The sequence below is a fragment of the Drosophila teissieri genome, chromosome 4 (genome assembly GCF_016746235.2).
Source record: "Drosophila teissieri strain GT53w chromosome 4, Prin_Dtei_1.1, whole genome shotgun sequence".
NCBI lineage: Eukaryota > Metazoa > Arthropoda > Insecta > Diptera > Drosophilidae > Drosophila > Drosophila teissieri.
Window position 1 is genome coordinate 257,267 of NC_053033.1, and position 21,189 is coordinate 278,455.

General features: G+C 34.5%; 1 protein-coding gene and 1 long non-coding RNA gene across 8 annotated transcripts in view; one reads left to right on the forward strand and one right to left on the reverse strand.

Annotated features, from left to right (window-relative positions):
- LOC122622857 overlaps nucleotides 1-21,189 on the forward strand; it is a 37,560-nt gene that overhangs the window by 1,482 nt on the left and 14,889 nt on the right. For both annotated transcript variants that reach the window (XR_006326346.1, XR_006326345.1), the window contains exon 2: nucleotides 17,026-17,110. This is a non-coding gene — a long non-coding RNA (uncharacterized LOC122622857). The remainder of the gene's footprint in view (nucleotides 1-17,025; nucleotides 17,111-21,189) is intronic.
- Nucleotides 1,280-20,994, reverse strand: LOC122622852. 6 transcript variants are annotated; one of them, XM_043801448.1, is made up of 10 exons: nucleotides 20,667-20,709; nucleotides 19,371-19,424; nucleotides 7,455-7,649; nucleotides 3,841-7,399; nucleotides 3,549-3,781; nucleotides 3,360-3,489; nucleotides 2,779-3,302; nucleotides 2,225-2,721; nucleotides 1,475-1,524; nucleotides 1,280-1,417 (listed from the first exon to the last, which is right to left on the reverse strand). In XM_043801448.1, the coding sequence occupies exons 2-9, from the start codon at nucleotides 19,371-19,373 to the stop codon at nucleotides 1,479-1,481; spliced, it is 5,187 nt and encodes a 1,728-aa protein (XP_043657383.1). In that variant the 5' UTR covers nucleotides 19,374-19,424; nucleotides 20,667-20,709; the 3' UTR covers nucleotides 1,280-1,417; nucleotides 1,475-1,478. The 6 variants fall into 6 exon arrangements, with proteins under 6 accessions (XP_043657383.1, XP_043657381.1, XP_043657380.1 ...); XM_043801446.1 differs by having other exon boundaries at nucleotides 1,475-1,566; XM_043801445.1 differs by having other exon boundaries at nucleotides 1,308-1,417; nucleotides 1,506-1,566.

The following is a 21,189-nucleotide window of genomic DNA, read 5'->3' on the forward strand; positions in this document are numbered from 1 at the left end:
GTATGTAACAGGCAGAAGGAAGCGTTTCCGACCATATAAAGTATATATATTCTTGATCAGGATCAATAGCCGAGTCGATCTGGCCATGTCCGTCTGTCCGTCCGTCTGTCCGTCCGTCTGTCCGTCCGTATGAACGTCGAGATCTCAGGAACTACAAAAGCTACAAAGTTGAGATTCAGCATGTAGACTCCAGAGACATAGAAGCAGCGCAAGTTTGTCGATTCATGTTGCCACGCCCACAAACCGCCTAAAACTGCCACGCCCACACTTTTGAAAAATGTTTTGATATTTTTTCATTTTTGTATTAGTCTTGTAAAATTCTATCGATTTGCCAAAAAACTTTTTGCCACGTCCACTTTAACGCCCACAAACCGCAAAAACTGTGAGTGTTGTGTGTCCTGCGCACTTTCACCATCTGAGTAACGGGTATCAGATAGTCGGGGAACTCGACTATAGCGTTCTCTCTTGTTTTATTTAGACTTGTAAATTTCTCTCGCTTTGCCAAAAAACTTTTTGCCACGCCCACTCTAACGCCCACAAACCGCCAAAGACTGTCAGTGTTAAAATTTCTCCTTCGCACTTCCGCTAGCTGAGTAACGGGTATCAGATAGTCGGGGAACTCGAATATAGCGTTTTCTCTTGTTTTTAATTATTATTTATCATATTGCAGATATGATATGATGATAGAAAGATATTTTAAAGTCAAACTAAAACGGAAATTATATTGTCAACAAAAATAAACTGGAAAATTTCGAACTAGTTTGTTTCCTTAACGGCTAGTAAAATATTTTGTAGATGTCGTGCTATTTCTTGTTCAAAAATGTATCTGAAAACTGTCTCCGTCTTTTTTAAATTTTTTATCAATAAGAGCATAAGGGCTGAACCTTGTACACTGCTTTCAATAAAGCAGTGAATGATTTGAAACTGCAGCGTATTGTACATCATTTAATCAAAAAAAACAATTATTGCATTTACATAAATTACTAGCAATTTTTTCAACAACGGCCGTTATCTAGTTTCTTGCTTTAGCAAGGATATGAACAAGGCTATCCGATTTTTCACATTTCTATTTCTATTTGACTTTTATAAGTAATGTGCTTAGCAGTCATGTTTAGATCGGTGTTACAATAGATGAAATAATCAGTGGTTACGATTGTACTTGTCAATACCCATCTAGGAAACGAAAAAAGACAACAGATATCAAACCGCCGAGGTAGTCGACTACAGCGTCCCCTTTCGCTCTGATTATTTTTGTTTATACATATATTTTTTATTGGTACACGCCAATAAAAATACATTATGTGAAAAAAATACATCATTATTTTTAGCCTCCTTTTATATGGATCAGCTTCACTTGATAGACAGATCAGATTAGATTAGAGTACTAATATCTTAGGCCTGTCCCATCATATGGTATCTGAAATAAGTCTAATTAATTGAAGTTTCTTAAATAATATCATTAAGAAAAGCATACCTTTTTACACCTTACGTTTTAAATACATTACCTCATTGAATGCGCTTTGGCTGTTGGAATAAACCTCATTAAAATAAATATTTTCATTTAATCTAAAAAATATATATAAAGGAATTTTATCATATTACTTTTAATTAATAAGTAATATTCTAATCTAAATGATCTAGTTATCTATATTGTTAAAGAACCAGTATAAAATTGAGCTATTTGTTGCTGGTGTTTTGCATAATTTCAATGGTTACGTTACCCAAAAAAGCGTTTGTATACGATCGCACAAAAATGTCACTTTTCACGTAAATGTGTTTACAATAGATACATATATACAGTATAGGAAAAAAAATGTTGAAAGTCTTTGACTTATACAATATCTGCAGTATACACAAAACAAAAGTTTCATGCAGATAGTTTGAAATCAGTACACCCTCTGCAAGGATATATTTTATCGAAAAGGTTAGAGTTATTTATGATTACAGGCTTATACATTTAAACAATCATTTTGGAGACATTGATCAATACACATTTTTCTATGGTCGTAATAAAACTCGAATGGGAAATACTAAGGAAATCAACATATAATTTACATTAAAATCTTCTGAATTTCTGCAATGCAAACTTTCACAAACTAAAATTCTGTTGCTTGAAGTAAGCAAATTGTTGACAACTAACTAGACTCAAAATATTATAGTTGTCAATGTCAATTCACATTTCATTATTTTATGTGTTGAACAATAAGATAAATAAGCAACTTACGTTGAAGTTTCACATCCTATTTTATCTGTTATCAGGGCAGATACCTCATATCCAGCAGATACTAAAGCAGCTTTGGCTAAAGTGCTACCTCTGTAGATAAGGTTATCTGATAAGGTTAAATATTGTAAGTGCTGCTTACAATTTGGGGCTAAAGATCGATAGACAGTCATACGATCGTCATCTTTATGCAAAAATCCTTGCCTTGTACTATCCATACTTGATCTTTTACCATGATGACATAAAAAAGAATTTTGAGAAATATCGGGAAAGCTAAATTTTGCTCGTGGAATCCTTAGAGTAATAGAACGGTTAATTTGGTCTTCGTGTTGTGGGCTTCGGTCGGTACTACCATGTAGAAAGTCATGCTGTGTAAATGCACGTGTGATTTTTAAACCTCTAACTTTTCTAGAAGCTATCGGTTTCGTGTAAGTTTGAATCGTACTTGTTTTTGTATGTGTTTCTGGATTCATGAAATGATTCTTTACTTCATTACATTTCTGTGGGGTAAAACCAGAATTATTATTATTTGAATTCTAAAAGACTTTTAAAGTTACCTTATTAGACATTAATGTCATGTTTTTACATATTTCCCTGATATTTTCCTTTTCACGGATTGACGGTCGACCAATTTTGATTGAGGTTGTTATACTTGGATTTAATGAGGAAGCTGCAATGCATAATTGGCTTGTTTTCCTATCGACTTGTTTTTTGCGCTTGGTGATTATAAGCAAAAAGAGGAACAGAACCAAAGAAGACAATATTGCGCCACTTGTAACAATAAATAGTATTATTATTTTCAAGTTAACTTGGCACTTCGTCCCGGTATACCAAGCATTGCACTTGCATACCGCTATCCCTTGATGGCTCTTTTCAACCGAATCATTGACGCATTTGCCATTATAGTTACATTTATCGCAACCGATTATATTATCTATGCAATATCGACCGGGGTATAAGCTGTTTTCTGAGATATCTATGTAACCCTCCTTGCAACTGCAAGTGTAACTTCCAATTAAGTTAAAACATTGCGCATTTGGGGAACAGTCATAAAAATTTTCGTTGCGACATTCATCAAAGTCTACAATTTTAAAATACATTATTTTTTAAGAAGTAATTGTCAAGGCGAAATAGTTACCCTTGAATGTAAGGAATTGGAGCCCTTTTCTTGAGGTGTACAGTCCCGTGCCTCCAATACTAAAGTTGCTTTGCCGTAAATATTTTTTAAATACAGTTGTAAGTTGATTCTCATTGGTATTCTCTGATAACTATATTTATCAAACATATTATAAATATAAAGTTAAATAAGTTTTTATTTAACGCTAACCTGAAGGAGGTAGGTGACCAATAACGTGTTCTTGGTTTGAGTCAAAGCAGTTAGTAGTTGCACACCGTGAAATATATCTCTATAATCAGATTGCATAACCATTCGATCGGCGGCTTCCAATAATATTTTACTAATATGTCGATATTCGATTGAAGAATTACTTTTTCTTTTATTGCTGAATTTATGACTTTCCGTCCAGTTGGCTTGAATTATCATTTCGTACGTATAAGTAGCTGAAATAGATTACAAATAATACATATTCATATTAAAAACAAACAGTCATAATACATACGTTTGCAAGGGTGATCCGGAAACATACGTGCAAAACTCGGTCGACACTCACAAATACCTAAAGTTTCGGTACTATTTCCATAGGTAACGCATATTTCATTTTTATTTAATCTGCATGTTGAATGGCAAGCAGTATCAGATTTTTGTTTTATTGAATCAATTCTCTGTGACTGAGAATATATTAGGTCTGCTCTAAAGGGCATACTTCTTAAGTCGCTGGGGGCATACATTATCTGATCAGGGATCGAGTTAGAGATTACCGAGCTCGATTTGTTTATAAAATCGGTGTGCCCAGAGAGGGTTGGTCCATTTTCCATTTCAAAATTATCTACAGTCCCAGAGAATCTGAGATCATACTTTACGTTATATGGCTCCGCTTTATAGTCTGACCCATTGAGAATACTAACATCGGGACTGCCTTGAGATATAAGTACTTTCTGAACACTAATGTATATAGGTTTCATTAAATATGTTTTCGAAGTATTCACAACAAAATGCCTAAGAGGTATATATTTTTCAGCATCAATACTTTCAGTTTTGATGAGTTGCAATGTATTAAAAGAGTTCGTTGTTTTTTCTGTGATCGAACTTTTTTGTGAAATAGAATCATCCTGCATCATTTCAGATGGTTCAAGCATTTTATCATCGTTCTTTAGTTTTTGTATCAAACTATTTTTGCACTCTTTAATATTGCATATGATACCCAAGGTCGCACTACGCAAATCTTGACCAGGTTCAAAATGCGGCTCTTGTATTCGGTTCAATGAACCTATATTGTATAGAAGACTATTTTGAAGTTTCAAGTTTAATGTTTGCAGATCGATGTCATTTATCGACGTTAACACGCGAGAACTTGTCTTTATAAATTCAGTTGATTTTAAATGAGACACCTTCAAAATAGGTAATGAGCTTGAAAAATTAATATATTTACTAGACATAGATGAGCAGTTAGCGCTGAAATTTGTTGTTCTCAAAACAATTGTAATGTTTTCAGAATCAGATGCATGTCTTGTAAAGTGTTTAATATGTGAAGTTTCATTTATTGCAAGAAATAGCTCACACAAAATGTCAAAGCAATTCTTTTTGGTAGGAGACACCGAATTTGTGGTTATCACTGAGAACCTTTTATTCGATGCAGCGTTGCCGAAAATATTATTTTTCTTAGTGATTTTAAACTTCAAAACACGGGATGATTCGTTTGAGTAGTCTGCTGTTTGATTTGGCTTTGAAAAAGGTTTTACTTTTTGATTAGGAGCTTCAATGATATGTCTTGTTTGTTTATCATTATGCGTGCTATCCAGTCCAGCAGTTGGTTGGGAAGGAAAATCATTTTGAAAAACGGGGGCATATGTGTTTATTTTATTTGGTTTCTTCATATTTCCAATGGAAATCCCTTGAAGTTTAACTTTGTTATATTTATCGTGGTCTAACTTATTGTAATCAAGGGAAAATAACATTTTGCTATTGGGTGTTACACGAACATTACTTTTTTCGTCGCTTAGAGGTATTTTTATATGTGGCATAAAAAAAGTGTCGGTATATAATTTTACGGTTGTCGCACCCGGAATGCTATCAGATTCCTTTTTGAAAGTCAGAGGACGGGCATGCATTTTAATAGTATGGCTAATTACATTATTTTGTAATTTTATTTGTTGAGCAGTTGACACTGTAGTTATGATTAGGGGCGTAACATTGGATAACGACGATTTTATGGGGTCTTGATGACCGTCTTGACTAAAGAAATATTCAGGAGTATTTGACATGGCAAAATAACTTTTAGAAACTGGCGGGCTTGTAACCATTATTTGTGGTATCCGAAATATTTCTAAGATATGATGGTTGTAAAATGCAGTATTGAGGTCAATTATTGGATCAATTTTTGGTTTTTGGTCAAATTGGGAATTAAATGTTGCACTCTTTACTTGTTTTTGAGGATTTATTGGTATTGAAGGCGGTTTTAATATACTAGCATACTCTATATAAGTTCTTTTATTGTATGAATTATTATAATTTTCAAAAATATTGGAAATAATTTGATTATTTATGTAAAAAGATTTCAGCGATATAGAGGGGCGATTGTTTACTGCGGTTGTATTTCTGATAAACAATGTGTGGAATATGTGTGGAATATTTGGCCTTCCAAAAATAACATTGGCGCTGGCTGTTATGATTTCTCCAGGTCTTATAGGAATTCCCGTATTCATTAATTCGTTTTCATATATCCTTGACGATTCTACATGCTCTTGGCGAGGTGTTATTTTTTTTGTGTTCGTTACTAAGTCCATTCTCGGTGGATATATATGTAATGAATTAATATTTAGTTTGTTTGGAGTATCGCTTTTTAATTTTACTTCTTCATATACGTTTTGGGCCAATGGTATATATACTGGTTTTTTTATAACTGCTGATATAGTTTGGCTTTGAACACTATTAGATTTTGGCCATCCTTTTTTATACGTCTGATCTTTCTGTAAATTGATTAACTGTTTTTTTAATAAGTGTGCCACAACATTTAGCACAGGACGAAAACTTTCCAAGCCAATTTTCTGGGAAGTTGCAGAACTAAACCGCGATTGCATTAAGTTATTTTTAGTTTGTATATATACTTCGCTATTTTCAGAATCCATTAATATTAAATCAGTATTGTTGAAGAGGCTACTGTTGAGGCGTGAATTTTTTAAAACGTTGCTAAAACTCTCATAAAAGTCACTTTTCTTAGTATTTAAAGTTGGTTTTCGCTCACTACTTATTAACGTAGCGCTGTGTAAACTCATTGCTGGGCTTATATATATATTTTGTTTCTTCGACGTGGCCAAATTGCTTAAATTGGGTGTTGTTTGGAGAATATAGACAGCCGTTACTCGAATAATTTCACTTGGCAGCAATGTGACCATTGTAACAATACTTTGGCGCTGATGTTTTCTCTTTTTAAGCAAAAGTTTAGATTTTAAGGAAAGCAAAACATTTAAACCTAACAGCGAACTATTAACGGTATCCGTTATTATATGTTTTATAAAGTGGGTGTGACGCATTAATTGATGGTTGGGAACTTTTAGATCCCTTTTACAAGATTCCTTTAAAATAGTCAAATTAGAACTATACATACTTGAGCAAAATGTTAGTGTTTCTAACAAGGCTTTCGTTGAATATATCATAAGATAGTCAGATTCCTTATAACTCATTGCAAAAGTAGATGAATTATTTGATTGTTTCACGCTCGAAACTATTTTAGTAACTTCTGTATTCATGTAAGTGGAAGTGGTACCTGGAAGGGGCTCTGTATTAAAGACTTGAGTGAGATTTTTTTTACTTGAGATATATGTTGGAGTTCCAAGATCATCATATACGGTTGTAGTAAATAATATGTAACTAAAGTAATTGTTTGTGCTAGTTGAAATATCTATAGTTGAATGTGGAAGAGCCAAGGACTGCTTTGTTGTCGTAATTGTGTTTGGAACAGTATAATTCGAGGTGACTATCATTGGAGTCAACTTTCCTCGATCAATTGTGTTAAAATAGTGATAATTTGTTGGGAACATACCAACTACTAGATCTGGAGTCTGAGTTTCATATACATTATTTGACGGGAAATATAATATAATCGTATTGTCTTACCCTTGAGAAATTTACGTCTGTTATCATCGAGTTACTTGCATGAAGGTAATTTTGCTCTTCAGTAAAACTGTTGGTAATAACCATGTTTTTGGTAACCAAATGAAAGCTTCCATTTTCAACATTGGTTGTGTGATATTTGTAAGTAGTTAAACAATTTTTTCTTACAAATACGTTTTTGGGAATAATAAGTGTTTCCTATGGAATGAGAAAACAAGACTTGTTAAATTTTCAAAATCGTGTAGAAAACTCTTACCTGTCTAATTAAAGGCAATGTTAAAATCATCTGATTTTTTAATGTACTTGGGGCCAATGTCAAAGGTTTGTCGGAACGTAAGGTTTTTAAAATATGTTGACTATAATTACTGGTTGCTTTTTGGGTTGCCATCGCTAGGTTTTCAATATGTTTCCCCTTTTCGTCGGCAATTATTAGTTCCACTCCATTTGACATAACATGAGTGGCAAGATTGTACCTGGCTTCGTCTAATACTTTTTCCGAGACAGAGCCATATAACAAATTACTTTCGTTATTTAACTCGTACCTTTTATTATATTTCTCGGTTTCGCTATGTGCTTTGAAACTATAACCTTCTAATTGACTGCGCTCTATATCAATTTCAAAAGAATATTTTAATATTATATTTGTGTGGTCACTTGTCTAATTGCGGTCTTGATTAAGGCGATATGAGAAGAGAGAAATGTGAAAACATATACACTTCTTAACATATTAACCAACAAAATAAAGACTAAATATTAAAATGTCTTATTACCTAATTGTATTTGCTGTACAGATATAACTAATGAGATGTCACACAGTTTAGAAAAAATAAAAAATGATGTTAGCCGATAATCTCCATTATGCGTTTTGTTCATAGTAGAGTTTAATGTTTGTATATAATTTTTTTATACGATCTATATACATCGGGCATGACGATTGTCATTTATTTATTTGGTATATAGCGTTAATTAGTAATACAAAAAATCAATACAATGATGCGTTTCGAGGACGTAACACTTTGAGCGGCTTGTGGGCGTGTTTGAAAAGAACTTTCCCATAGTACATAAAAAGCATACTTAGGTCGTACTACAAATGTAGTATACCGTTTTACCGCACAAACGGGTACTAAAAATTGTTCTTCACTGATCGCAGCCTTGTTGCGAATCGTCACTGGTATTACTGCAGTCACATCAATATCACAAAATTTTTGTATCCAACAGAAGGATATCTAATACTAGGGAATATCAAATCGTAAGACCTGATCTGAACTTGCAGGACCTTCCACATATTTTGAGTATTCTGGCGACCATACTATTTAGTTAATCTGTGCACGCTGAAGAAAGCTTAAAGATTTTACACCAAAGACCTTACTTACTATTAAGTGCGAAGCTTTGAATTTTCCCTGTGAATTGCAACTGTCGTTACCAAATCTTTATTCACCGCTTACTACTACATTTTTTTGATAGGCATTGTGATTAGCTTACTAAATGGTTTTAGTTCTTAGGGAAGATCACAAACGTCTTGACCTCATCTAAAGTGTAGATTTAATTGTCAATTATTATTAATAAAAATAATAAACAAAGGCACAAAAGACTATGCACTGAGACGTCTTCAAGATACCGCGGGAAAGATATGCGGGAAAATGTGAGAAAGATGGACCCATGCAAGCGGAACCGCAACTGATCACAAGATTCAACACGATTGCAACCTATTGACGGGGACCTAACACTTTATAATTAATTAAAATTATTTAAAAATAACAAAACAATTTCACCATTATGCTTTTCCAGCATCACCATACAAATTTTAGTGTTATGGGCGTTAGCATGGATTTCTCTTACCTGTTGCCTACGTTTCTACTAATCTGGGTATATAAATAATATAAAGATTCTTAAAACTTAAGAAAATAATACTCGAAACGGTAAAATAATATACTTATTTGTACAAAAGTGGTAAAGATATGTTACTTTCTGCCTATAGTCAGCCATGTCTATTTTTAATCACCGCACTCTGGTTTTTTTTTGTGTTTTTTTTTTGGCAGAAAGTCAAATAAAATTTTTAACGGAATTAAACAATTTATGGTTTTTTTATAGTTAGGATAGTCTAATTAGATAAAAAAAAGTCGACTTTTACTTTTATATGCAACACAGGCTTTTCGCCAACCTCTCAAAGATAGCTGATTGGCGATAACATGCGTAAGACAAAATTGGCGGCAAATCATTTTGCAACATTTGTGGTTTATATTTCCTCAGAGAATTAAAAAAGTTTAAAGTGTTGTCATGAAAAATAGTAGCACAGGTATGTAGATTTGTAGTTCACTAAAATTTTTTATGTTTTTGTGTAGTTTTATCGTGTTTTGTTTATGTGCCGTTTTTACAGTCAACTTAACAAATGTAGCTGTGTTTTGTGGAATATCACTTTTGTATGGCAAACCACTTCAAAAGAATTTTAACGGCAAGTTATTAACTAACATGTGAATAATAGTATACAAATAGTTTCATATGCTCCTTTTGTTCCTTTTTTAAAAAATCACGTTTTTGTAGTTGAATATTTGTTTGGGAATGCAGAGCTGCAAGACATTTGAAGCAACAATAGTCGCTCTGAGGATGCAGTTAGGCAGCATATATTTAAAACCATTGGTCAGAATAATTTAAATGAGTGTTGTATTTCATTGGTAAATACTTAAATATAGATAAAAAATCTTTTTCTTTGGTAAGGTAAATATTTTTATGGCATATCGGCACGATCGTTTATATGGCAGCTATATGAAAAAGTTGACCAAATCAATAGAAACTTTGTGAGTCATCTTGGGGGAAGTAAAGAGTAACACAAACCAAATTTGGTGAGGATAGGTCAACATTTCGAATTTTTGCCAAAAAAAAAGGAAAAAGAAAAACCACTGTGCACCGTTACTTGTAGAGTAAAAGGATATACTAGATTCGTTAAAAAGTACATATGTAACAGGCAGAAGGAAGCGTTTCCGACCATATATATATTCTTGATGAGGATCAATAGCCGTATCGTCCGTATGAACGTCGAGATCTCAGGAACTATAAAAGGTAGAATATTGAGATTAAGCATGCAGACTCCAGAGACATAGACGCAGCGCAAGTTTATTGACTCCCCTTGTCACGCCCACTCTTACGCCCACAAACCGTCCAAAGATGCCACGCCCACACTTTTGAAAATGTTTAGATTTTTTTTTGTCTCGGAAATTTCTTTCGATTCGATGAAAAACATTTTGGCACGCCCACTCTAACGCACACAAACCGCCTAAAGCTGTCACGCCCACACTTTTAAAAAATGTTTTGATATTTTTTATTAGTCTTCTAAATTTGTATCGATACATTTTTTGTTGCACTTCCACTAGCTGAGTAACAAGTATCAGATAGTCGGGTACTCGACTATGTCGTTCTTTATTGTTATACCCGTTACTCGTAGAGTAAAAGGGTATACTAGATTCGTTGAAAAGTATGTAACAGGCAGAAGGAAGCGTTTCCGACCATATAAAGTATATATATTCTTGATCAGGATCAGTAGCCGAGTCGATCTGGCCATGTCCGTCTGTCCGTCCGTCTGTCTGTCCGTCTGTCCGTCTGTCTGTCCGTCCGTATGAACGTCGAGATCTCAGGAACTACAAAAGCTAGAAAGTTTAGATTAAGCATACAGACTCCAGAGACATAGACGCAGCGCAAGTTTGTCGATTCATGTTGCCACGCCCACTCTAACGCCCACAAACCGCCTAAAACTGCCACGCCCACACTTTTGAAAAATGTTTTGATATTTTTTCATTTTTGTATTAGTCTTGTAAATTTTTATCAATTTCCCAAAAAACTTTTTGCCACGCCCACTCTAACGCCCACAAACCGCCAAAAACTGCCACGCCCACACTTTTGAAAAATGTTTTGATATTTTTTCATTTTTGTATTATTCTTGTAAATTTTTATCGATTTCCCAAAAAACTTTATGCCACGCCCACTCTAACGCCCACAAACCGCCAAAAACTCTCCTTTGCACTTCCACTAGCTGAGTAACGGGTATCAGATAGTCGGGGAACTCGACTATAGCGTTCTCTCTTGTTTTAAATAAATTCAAATACCTGAAAACAACATAAATTTTTTTATTGAACGAATATATATACATTTTTGTTATAAAATAATCGTAGACTTTTTAAATAATCTCATTATTTTACATATATACATTAAGTTCGGTTTAAAGCATTGGGAAGCAAAATAACCAATAACTGAAGGAATAAGTTGTAAGTAACTACAAAAAGGTACACAGTTGTAATTATATGGATTATTTTGAAAAGAATTTTATTTAAACTATAAATTCTTGAAATATATTTTTTAACGTATTTTCAAAGTACACCTCATTGTGAGGACTCCAAGGAGCTACATAGTTACATAGTTACATTGTAAGCTTATTAATATACTCAATCAAACAACTTACAAAGGGTCATCTTTGTAAGCAGTTATAAAAAATGTCGGTTATCTTAGCCAAATTGCAATGTAAACGAATCAAGTTATTTATTTTCTACATTGTCGCATTTCTTTATTTCAACATTAAAATTTATCTCGATTTATAATATATGCATTGCAAAATTTGAGTCTTTTTGGGCGATAACGCGATTGTCGAATCAGTTTTAGTTTTATTATGATGTTAAAAATTAAACACGTTTTGAAATCCCATAAATGGACTTCTATTATGAAATTAAAAATTGCTTAGTCTGTTGCGCATAGTTGGGTATTGAAGAAGTTTCTAATGATACTATATTTATCCTTGACTAGTATTTGGACATCTTGCAAAGATTGGCAGGAATTATGTCGCTTACATTCTTATTTATTTTTTTTTTTTTGTGAAATAAAGTAACAATCTGCCTTTAACTAATTTAAAGAAGCATAGGGGTTTTTAAATTTATAAATTAAATAACTACAGATTTTATTGATGTTGTCATCATTGTAGATTGTCCATTAGAATTCGCAAACCAAAGATGCACATCACCTACAATACTTTCTAATGATGCAGTTTGATCGGTTAATTCGTTAAATCCAAATTCAATTGTCAAAGAACTTCTTAGATCTTTTAATATTAAATTTGTTTCCATCATATTTTCGCTCTTTTCGGTGTTAGAAACATAATTCATAGAATTGGTTGGCTGTATTTCTAAAATTGCGTGTCTTTTCTGCAATGGCACAGAGTGATCATACTCACTTTTCACAGTTGACAATACAGTACTGAATTCGCCGGGTCTGCGGCCCGATACATAAAGTGTTATTACACTGGGTTCCTGATGCTTACTTCTCTTACTGCCACTGCTTGTTTTTCGTGATTTTTTTCGATGGCTTTTGGTAACTTGAGACTCATTACTGACCAACACCAAATCCGAATCATATTCATTAATGTCAATGGCATCCGATTTTATTGATGACCGTGTCCCATCGTCCAAAATTTGCAGGTTTTCACTTAACAATACTTGTGACGGTGTAGTATTTGATATAGCTTGGACGAGTGACTCCTGCTGTTGCTGAATAAGTAAGTGCTGCAATAACAAATTATTTACATGAGCCGCCGGTCCAACAGTATGCACACTTTGAACTGGTGGGATAGTGTTAATTATGGTATCCACACTATATTCTGTAGCTGTTATAGTCTGTGCGGTAGTGTCATAAACAGTAGTTAAAATCTTTTTTCCTTGAAATGTTACTGGAAGAATAGTAGACTTCCCGTCGAATATTGTAGTAATATATGTGGATGTGTGGGTTCGATACTCAGTGATAGGCTCAACAGATGTGGGAATTACAGCGGATGGGACGTTTTGTTGTCCGACAGCCCCAATCAAGGGATGAGCAGGTAAGTTTAAGTTTCCTAAGAGCAACTGGGAGAGTAAAATGTTGGCAAGCGGTGCGTTTTCAGTAATTTGAGGCTGTATTGTAGTTACAATGTACTCTACAGAATATGCTGTGGATGGAATAATATGTGAAAAGGATGTCTTTCTTCCTCGAATAGTGGTTGGTGTAAAAGTTACAGAACTTGTGATAGATTCATGCAATAAATATTTTGTTTGTTCGGTAGCACCAGCAATATTTATAATAGACGTTTCTCGATTTAGGTATGTGGAACTTATCCCGTTTGTACCTAATACTACTGCAAACTCATTTGGACCTACAATCTCGGTGCTTGATTTGGCAGTGACAATGTTTTTGTACTCAGTTACATGTCCGTTTACTACAGGCACAGCGACCTCAGATGGTATAAAATGTGTAACTGTGATACTTTGAAGATCTTTTTCTACGGATTGTAAATCAGATGCGTATTCGATTCGATTTCGACCACGACTTCTTCCTCTATTTAATGTATTAGAGTTCGAATTTCGTGAACGGGCTGAAGTGGATTGTCGCCCGTTATCTAAATTATTTTTGTTATAGTTTGCATAGCTCTTTAGTCTACGACTATTTGAATTTCCAGAACTTCCAACAGGGTGTCTTTTTGAAGAATTTCCACTTGCTGGTTGACGTCGAAAGTTATTAGATACAGTGCCTTTTAAATTAGCATCTTTCTCTCTCAACGTAAATTGTGGTCGCTTTGTTGTCGGTCTGCTTGGGCGAATCGATCTATGATTGGTTGCTGTTGTTGAGTCTACGATTGATGCCTGCGTGTATAGTTGATGTGCCTGGGGAGAATGAAATCTTGATCCAAATCTAGAACTAGACTTATCGCGATGGGTCAAGATAGTCTCAGTATTATCGCCGGAGTCCATAAGCTTTGACTCAACTTTGGTAGTTACTGTTTGGTTTTGTTGACGAAATCTGAATCTATTTCTCCTTACTGTATCCGCTTGCCGACGCACTCGATATCTAGTGGTGAAAAAGGCAGCATTTTTAATAGACCGCTTTCTACGATGAATATTTTCATCTAGATCTTGTTCCTCGACACCTTCATATTCAAAATCATTGTTAAAAACACTATCGTTTGTCCTAACTGCCTTAAGGTTTTCATTGTTTAGCTGACTTTGAAAAAGGCCTCTTGGCGGAAAAAGTGTGTTTTGTGGTCTTGATCTTGGATGAGGGCCAATAGGTCGCTTAAAACTACGTGCCCTTGGCTTGGCAGTCGTTGTTGTTGTACTTGTTGTTGTTTTTGGTCGGGGTGATAGCGGGTTTCGTCTGAGCGAAACTGCTGGCGAATTGCCAGTCTGTCGAATTTGAGGAGTAAATCCACTGGGCGAATTTATGGGCCGACGAAAGCGCAGTAACGAGCTGTTGTTATTGTTATTGATTCCTTCTTCCACATTAACTACTTCATCGGTTGAGATATCCTCTTCATCGCTACCTTCCGAGCTTGACTCCGTAACGATCGTTGTGGACTGTGTCGGTCTATAGCTTGATACTAGCACGGAACTAGTTGGCTTTATGCGTAACCTTGAGTTGGTTATAACTCCAGATCCACGAAACACAGGAAAACTTGATGATCGATAAGAAATATTAATATTTTGTCGCCTGGAACTAACGATGGGGCGAAAAGCTGAAGCAAACCGGGTCTTTGATGGTAAAAATGCGTTGCTAGACTGAAGAGTGCCATTTACTTCTATTAAATCTGATAATGACTTACTTGGTCGCCCAAACGGGCGCCTGGATGACTGACTCTGCGATAAGTTAGGCTCGTTAAAATTAATTGGAATATTAGAAATAATACCCCGACGAGATGCGGCATATCTACCTGTTGATTTTAACGCAGGTGTTGCCGTTATAGTAGGTGTGATATCGGATCTTGTAATAATAGTAGCGCTACTAGGGACTAGTGTTTTTTGTTTTGGTGCGAATGTGGGCCGGTTTCTTGAGGCAAACGGCCGAATTACTGGTGCAAACGGTCGCTTTGCATTTTGTGGTGAATGATTTGATAACTCGTCAATGTTATCCAATTCTGGTTTCCTTGTCAGGTCTTTATAGGGAACAACTGTTTTATCATTTTCACTTTTGGTAGATTCTATTATTTCAATTAAGTCAACATTTTTAGTATTCATATCAGAAATTTTAACGCTTGTCGGGAGCAAAATATGGTCGGACATTGTTTTTTCAAAGAAAAAACTTGAGGTACTTTCAATTATCTGCGCGTATCGATTGTCTATTACAGTTCCTATAACTCGAGATTGGTATAATGTGGTTGTACTATTTTGTATGCGTTTTCCTTCAATAAGCCTTACTAAACCCGTTTTATACAAATTTATGCTTGATAAGCCGTCCTCAGGGATGTTGCCAAAGATGGGCAATTTAGATTTTTTCGACTGGTCAACGTGTAACCTTGATGTGCTACTGGTTACTTTAATATCATGTCCCTTACTATTCATTGACGACACAATTTCCGTTGTAAAATACAAAGTACTTATTTTTTCAGCATCAATTATTTGCTTAAAATCATACAAAACAACATTCGGATTAATGGTTTCGATTGGATTTTCAAAATTAGCAATGGGCTGACTTGGTTTGATCATTGTTGCATCTGTGACTTCCATTGGATTAGACATTTCTTTGGATGTCATTATATTGGTAATGGTTTCGAGACGCGAATCAATAAATGTCGTATTAACGTCGTACGAAGTAGTATAATATGTATATGTTGTATAGAATGTGGTAATGTCAGATTTGGAATCCTGATTATTTTGGGTATTGCTTTCAGTCGCGGTCGACAGACTTGATACCTTATCTATTAATGATGCCTTATCGTTAACAGCTAAAGTTGTACCATTACTGTGTTGTATTACATTGGATGACGTTTCCTCTCTGCTTAATGTTGTAATCTCACCATCTTTAGCCAACTTTGTCCAATAAGTAAATGTTGTAAAATAAGTAATAGGGAAAGAGGAATCCTCTACACGTACTAATTTTGTGGGCTGCAAAGTTTCGGTAGCTACATTGGTAATAGTCTCATGTCGACTTATAATACTTGTTTCATCCCCTACATACATAGTTGTATAAAAGGTAAATGTTGTAAAACTGGTTTGTAGAAGAAACGTTGCTGACGGTATAATCTCCTCTGTGTTACTTTCCGAACTTACTTGGTCTTCAGGGAGATTTTTGTCAATAAAACTAGCTGGACTTAATTCACTTACAATGCTCGAGTTTACTCTTATTCCAAATGTCATGTTTTCTACGTTATCGATTTTATTATCTACTAAAGAATACTGAGATTTTAAAAAAGTTTTATTTGTAGTTTTGGAATTGCTGACACTTATAATATTAGTTTGATAGTTTGGCACATTGTTGGTAATATAATTGCTGACAATCTCTGTTCGTGATTGTACTGCAGTTTCGTTATTTGTAAAAATCGATGTATAATATGTATATGTTGTAAGCAAGGTCTTAGTATATTTTAAATCGTCAAGATAGGTGGTCATCATCTGTTTAGAACTCTCAGCGGTATTTAATTTACTTTCCTGGGCTAATAGACTAGCAATTTCATCCGGTATAGTATACTTCCGCGAAAATTCAGTCGCTTTATGGTCAATTTCTCGAATTGTATTTTCAGAAATCTGGTTTTCTTTCACATAATTTAAAGTGTTGGATTTTAATTTACTTTCAGGCAAAAATGTTGAGGAAACGATATTTGTTAAAACCTCAGTGTGGCTAGATATTGTAGTTTTAGACCCTTCAAAGAACGTGGTTAAGTAAGTATAAGTTGTATATAGGGTTTTATATATGAGGTCAACTTCATCACTAACACTTTCATATTCTTCATCTTCGCTTTCATATTCGTTTTCTGCGGTCACCTCATATTCCTGTAAATCTTGAACCGTTGTTTCGTCTATGTCAGCATCTATTAAATTAGTTGATATGAATTCTCCACTCGACATAGTAACAGTATCGTGGGGATCACTGATGATATTTAATTCTTGGTTTTGTTTTGATTGTGAAGCTTGTATGCAATAATATTTGGTAGTCTCTACAATTTCAAAAGCATGAAGTGGATTAGCATTTATAACAATGGTATCCCTATCATTATTTTCTTTGTTTGTTTTGTTTGCCTTAGTCATTTGAGTAAGAAAAACTTGTGAAGTTGTATGGTTGCATAAATCGTCAAAGTTACGATTTTCATTACTTGTTTTAAGCACTTGATTAATGTCCAAGCTGCTGTTTGTAATGTTTATATTATTTTGATGTGTCACGGTCTCATGGACTTCATCACTCTTTGATAATTGATTAAGTTTAATAGATTTTATTTGGTTAGCGGAATTCAATTTTAGGCTCGGTGAATCACTAATCCTATCAAAACTAGTAAAGGGATCGTCATCAATAAATACAGTTGTAGCGCCTTCATGCTTTGTAATGCTAGGTTCAAGCTGCTTAGTTTCTTCTTTCAATCTAGCGTTAGTAACATTAGAGGGTGATATAAGATCCTTAAATGTAAATACTTCTTTAGATAACACTGAACTGGCATCCTGTTTTTCGTCAAATAAATTGGAGGCAAATGTAGTTGACGGGTTGTTAGGTTTCAATACAAATAAGTTATTCGAATAATTATTATTAAACATTTCACTAGCACTAATATCTGACCCCAAATCTTCATATTTTTTGGAACTAGTACCCATCGTTAAAGTACTCTGAGATTTTTCAATAGTCTGAACGATTTCTTCGGGAATTGAATCATGATGTAAAGTGGGCTTGCCTTTTATTGATGTAACGTGTCCGTAATGCAGGCTGCTCTTTGTAGTACTAGGAGAAAAAACTATTACGCTATCACCGACAATGGTGGTAAAATCAGCGAAGCCGTAATACGTAACGGTAGCTAAGATTTGCTTGCGAGCGGATCGATTTTTTTGGTTATGATCTTCAATATTTTTTTCTGTATGCGGTTGCATCAGGCGTTCATATTTGATTTCTTTTATTGGAGCATATGGGTCGATCGCGGATTGGTTTAACGTCAAAGTGGTAAAATTACCGTCAGGCCTTTTAACTGTATATGTTTGCAAATGTTTAATTGATAAAACCTCAATCAATCTATTCATTTCATCTTTTTTTTTTAAGTCCATCTTTGACGTGTCTTTGCAGTCATATTCCATTGATGTTATTATTTTTTCATCTTGCAAAGCGGGAGCTCCTAAGTCTTTTATTTTTGTGCTTTGCTCGATCACAAAATCCGTATTACCCACGAACTCTCGCTGATGAACACCTATACTGTCGTCAATATTCTGCCAATCAGAGTCATCAAAGTTAAAAAGATCGTTGTGGCTTTGTAAGAATAGCGGTGTTTGAAGAGAAGCTTCTTCACCTACCCAACTAGTAACCACAGAAGGAGCTACATTTTCGTTTTCAAAAAGGACTCTCGAACTCTTTCTTAGGTATTGTGCGTAGAGGCGACCATTATTTAAAGTAGTCCCCAAAATCTTGGTGGCAAATTCTGTTGTTATTCCGTCCTGAATAAATGTTCTGGCTGTTGATGTTAAAACACCTATTTCTGGGCGTACTGTTAAGAACCTTCCATGAAAATCGGCCACATGCCCGGATTCGTTATTTACCAAGAGTACAGTGGTAATATCTAATCATTTATGAAGGGATTGACCAAAATCACAGTCATTAAGTAAAGTAGTAATTACAATAAAAACAGAAAAAGCGTAAAAGTCATATATACACATTAAAAGAAACAGGACCATATTATTTTGTGAAGGCATACGATAAAAGATAAAGTAATTTAATGATTCCAGAATGTACATTCCAAAAGTTGGTGAAATCATAGAAAGAGAGAAAGAAAATGAAAAAGAAAATATTTTAAATCATAAAGTACTATATAGTTCTAAAAATATACTATGAACCAATCCTTAATTCGACTACCATTTTAAAATGTTTAAACTTAGAGCACACTTAAAAATTAAATAAATTATTAATCTTTAACTAATTTAAGAACAGCGCTCTTTGTTTCAAATTTCTTACCATCCCCAGTTATTGCTGGCAAACTTGGTGTCGGACTCACATGATAAGACTGACCTGCAAGTATCAAATAAATGTTTTAAATTATTATACCCGTTACTCGTAGAGTAAAAGGGTATACTAGATTCGTTGAAAAGAATGTAACAGGCAGAAGGAAGTGTTTCCGACCATATAAAGTATATATATTCTTGATCAGGATCAGTAGCCGAGTCGATCTGGCCATGTCCGTCTGTCCGTATGAACGTCGAGATCTCAGGAACTACAAAAGCTAGAAAGTTGAGATTAAGCATACAGACTCCAAGGACATAGACATGTTGCCACGCCCACTCTAACGCCCACAAACCGCCAAAAACTGCCACGCCCACACTTTTGAAAAAGGTTTTGATATCGATTTGCCAAAAATCTTTTTGCCACGCCCTCTCTACCGCCCAGAACTGCCGCGCCCATACTTTTGAAAAATGTTATGATATTTTTGCATTTTTGTTTTAGATTTGTAAATTTCTATCGATTTGCCAAACAACTTTTTGCCACGCCCACTCTAACGCCCACAAGCCGCCAAAAACTGTCAGTGTTCGCACTTCCACTAGCTGAGTAACGGGTATCAGATAGTCGGGGAACTCGACTATAGCGTTCTCTCTTGTTTTTTTAATGTGCTCTTAATGCGTAGCTGCCGTTTTTGTCCTTGTCTATATGTCTGTTAGGATCTAGGAAGCTATATTAAAATTACAGAATTGGTACGTTATTTTGGTTACAGAAACATTTATACATTTATGGTCTCAAAAGTATGTTTCACTGCGTTGCAAGCTTCATCAGCATCAACAGCCTAGTCGATATACCCATGTTCGTTTTTACTTAAACTCGTTTCACAGTTTTAAAGCCATCTGAACTAAACTTTCTCAAAAATCTTCTATTTTATTTTTTTATTTCTATGTTATTTTTTAATAAAATACGAAGCTAATCAATAAATCCGAATACATATATGTATTTGTACAGCACCGATAAACTTTGGCTCACCGCTAACTTAACTGTTAACTGAACTTAAACTTAACGCTGTTTGCTTATATCTTTTATGAGATTTCCACTTATACCAAACTTGGCCACGGCTTAAAACCGGTTTTGCCTGTCAATACCTAAGGTAGCCAGTTAGACGCGAATACAACGAAAATTACATGTATCCGAGGCTTAGAAATTTCAAAATAACTACAAGGTATTGTTCCGCGAAGCTTTTAAGATTATATAATATTTGGAAAAATGTACGGGATACATTGCGATCAGTATTGCCATTTTCGTCATACTCACTAATTGCTTGGGAAGTTTCGATGTGGACCATGGTCAATAAGATTGTGGTAAACATTATTAAATGGTAATAAGTAGAATATATCCTTCTTGTAAAGGTTGAAATGTCGCTTTTTTCATTGTAAATATCCGATATTTCGTTGTCTTCACGTGGCTGAAGCATTTTTGGTTTCTTTAAAATGCAAAAACGAAATATTAAACAGATTCAGACTTATAAATTAAATTTGTTAATTAAAGTACTTCTCATAAATTTATAAGACACCAATTTGATTTTTAAAATTAATTGAAAGTTTGAGAAACACGCACGTCTATCTGAAGAAACGAAAGACAGAGAACTGATTTCACTGGCACAATAACAGACTCATCCGGTTGTTACTATGCGGTTAAGCTACACAAAGGTGGTTAGGCTGGTTTCGACAACTTTAATAGTTCCCTTTTAGCAAATATTATAGCTGCCTTTAAATTGTATGTTTTGATATGATACGCCCTACATATGTCAATAATCATATAATTTAAAGCTTAGTGT

Bases quoted from the DNA above. Each gene is read 5' to 3' on its own strand.
- LOC122622852 (XM_043801443.1), bottom strand. From the start codon at position 20,826: ATGCTTCAGCCACGTGAAGACAACGAAATATCGGATATTTACAATGAA. The intron at 19,425-20,666 runs GTGAGTATGACG...TGATACTTGCAG, and splicing joins CGAAACTTCCCAAGCAATTA to GTCAGTCTTATCATGTGAGT. The intron at 18,979-19,370 runs GTAAGAAATTTG...ATAAATGATTAG, and splicing joins GCCAGCAATAACTGGGGATG to ATATTACCACTGTACTCTTG.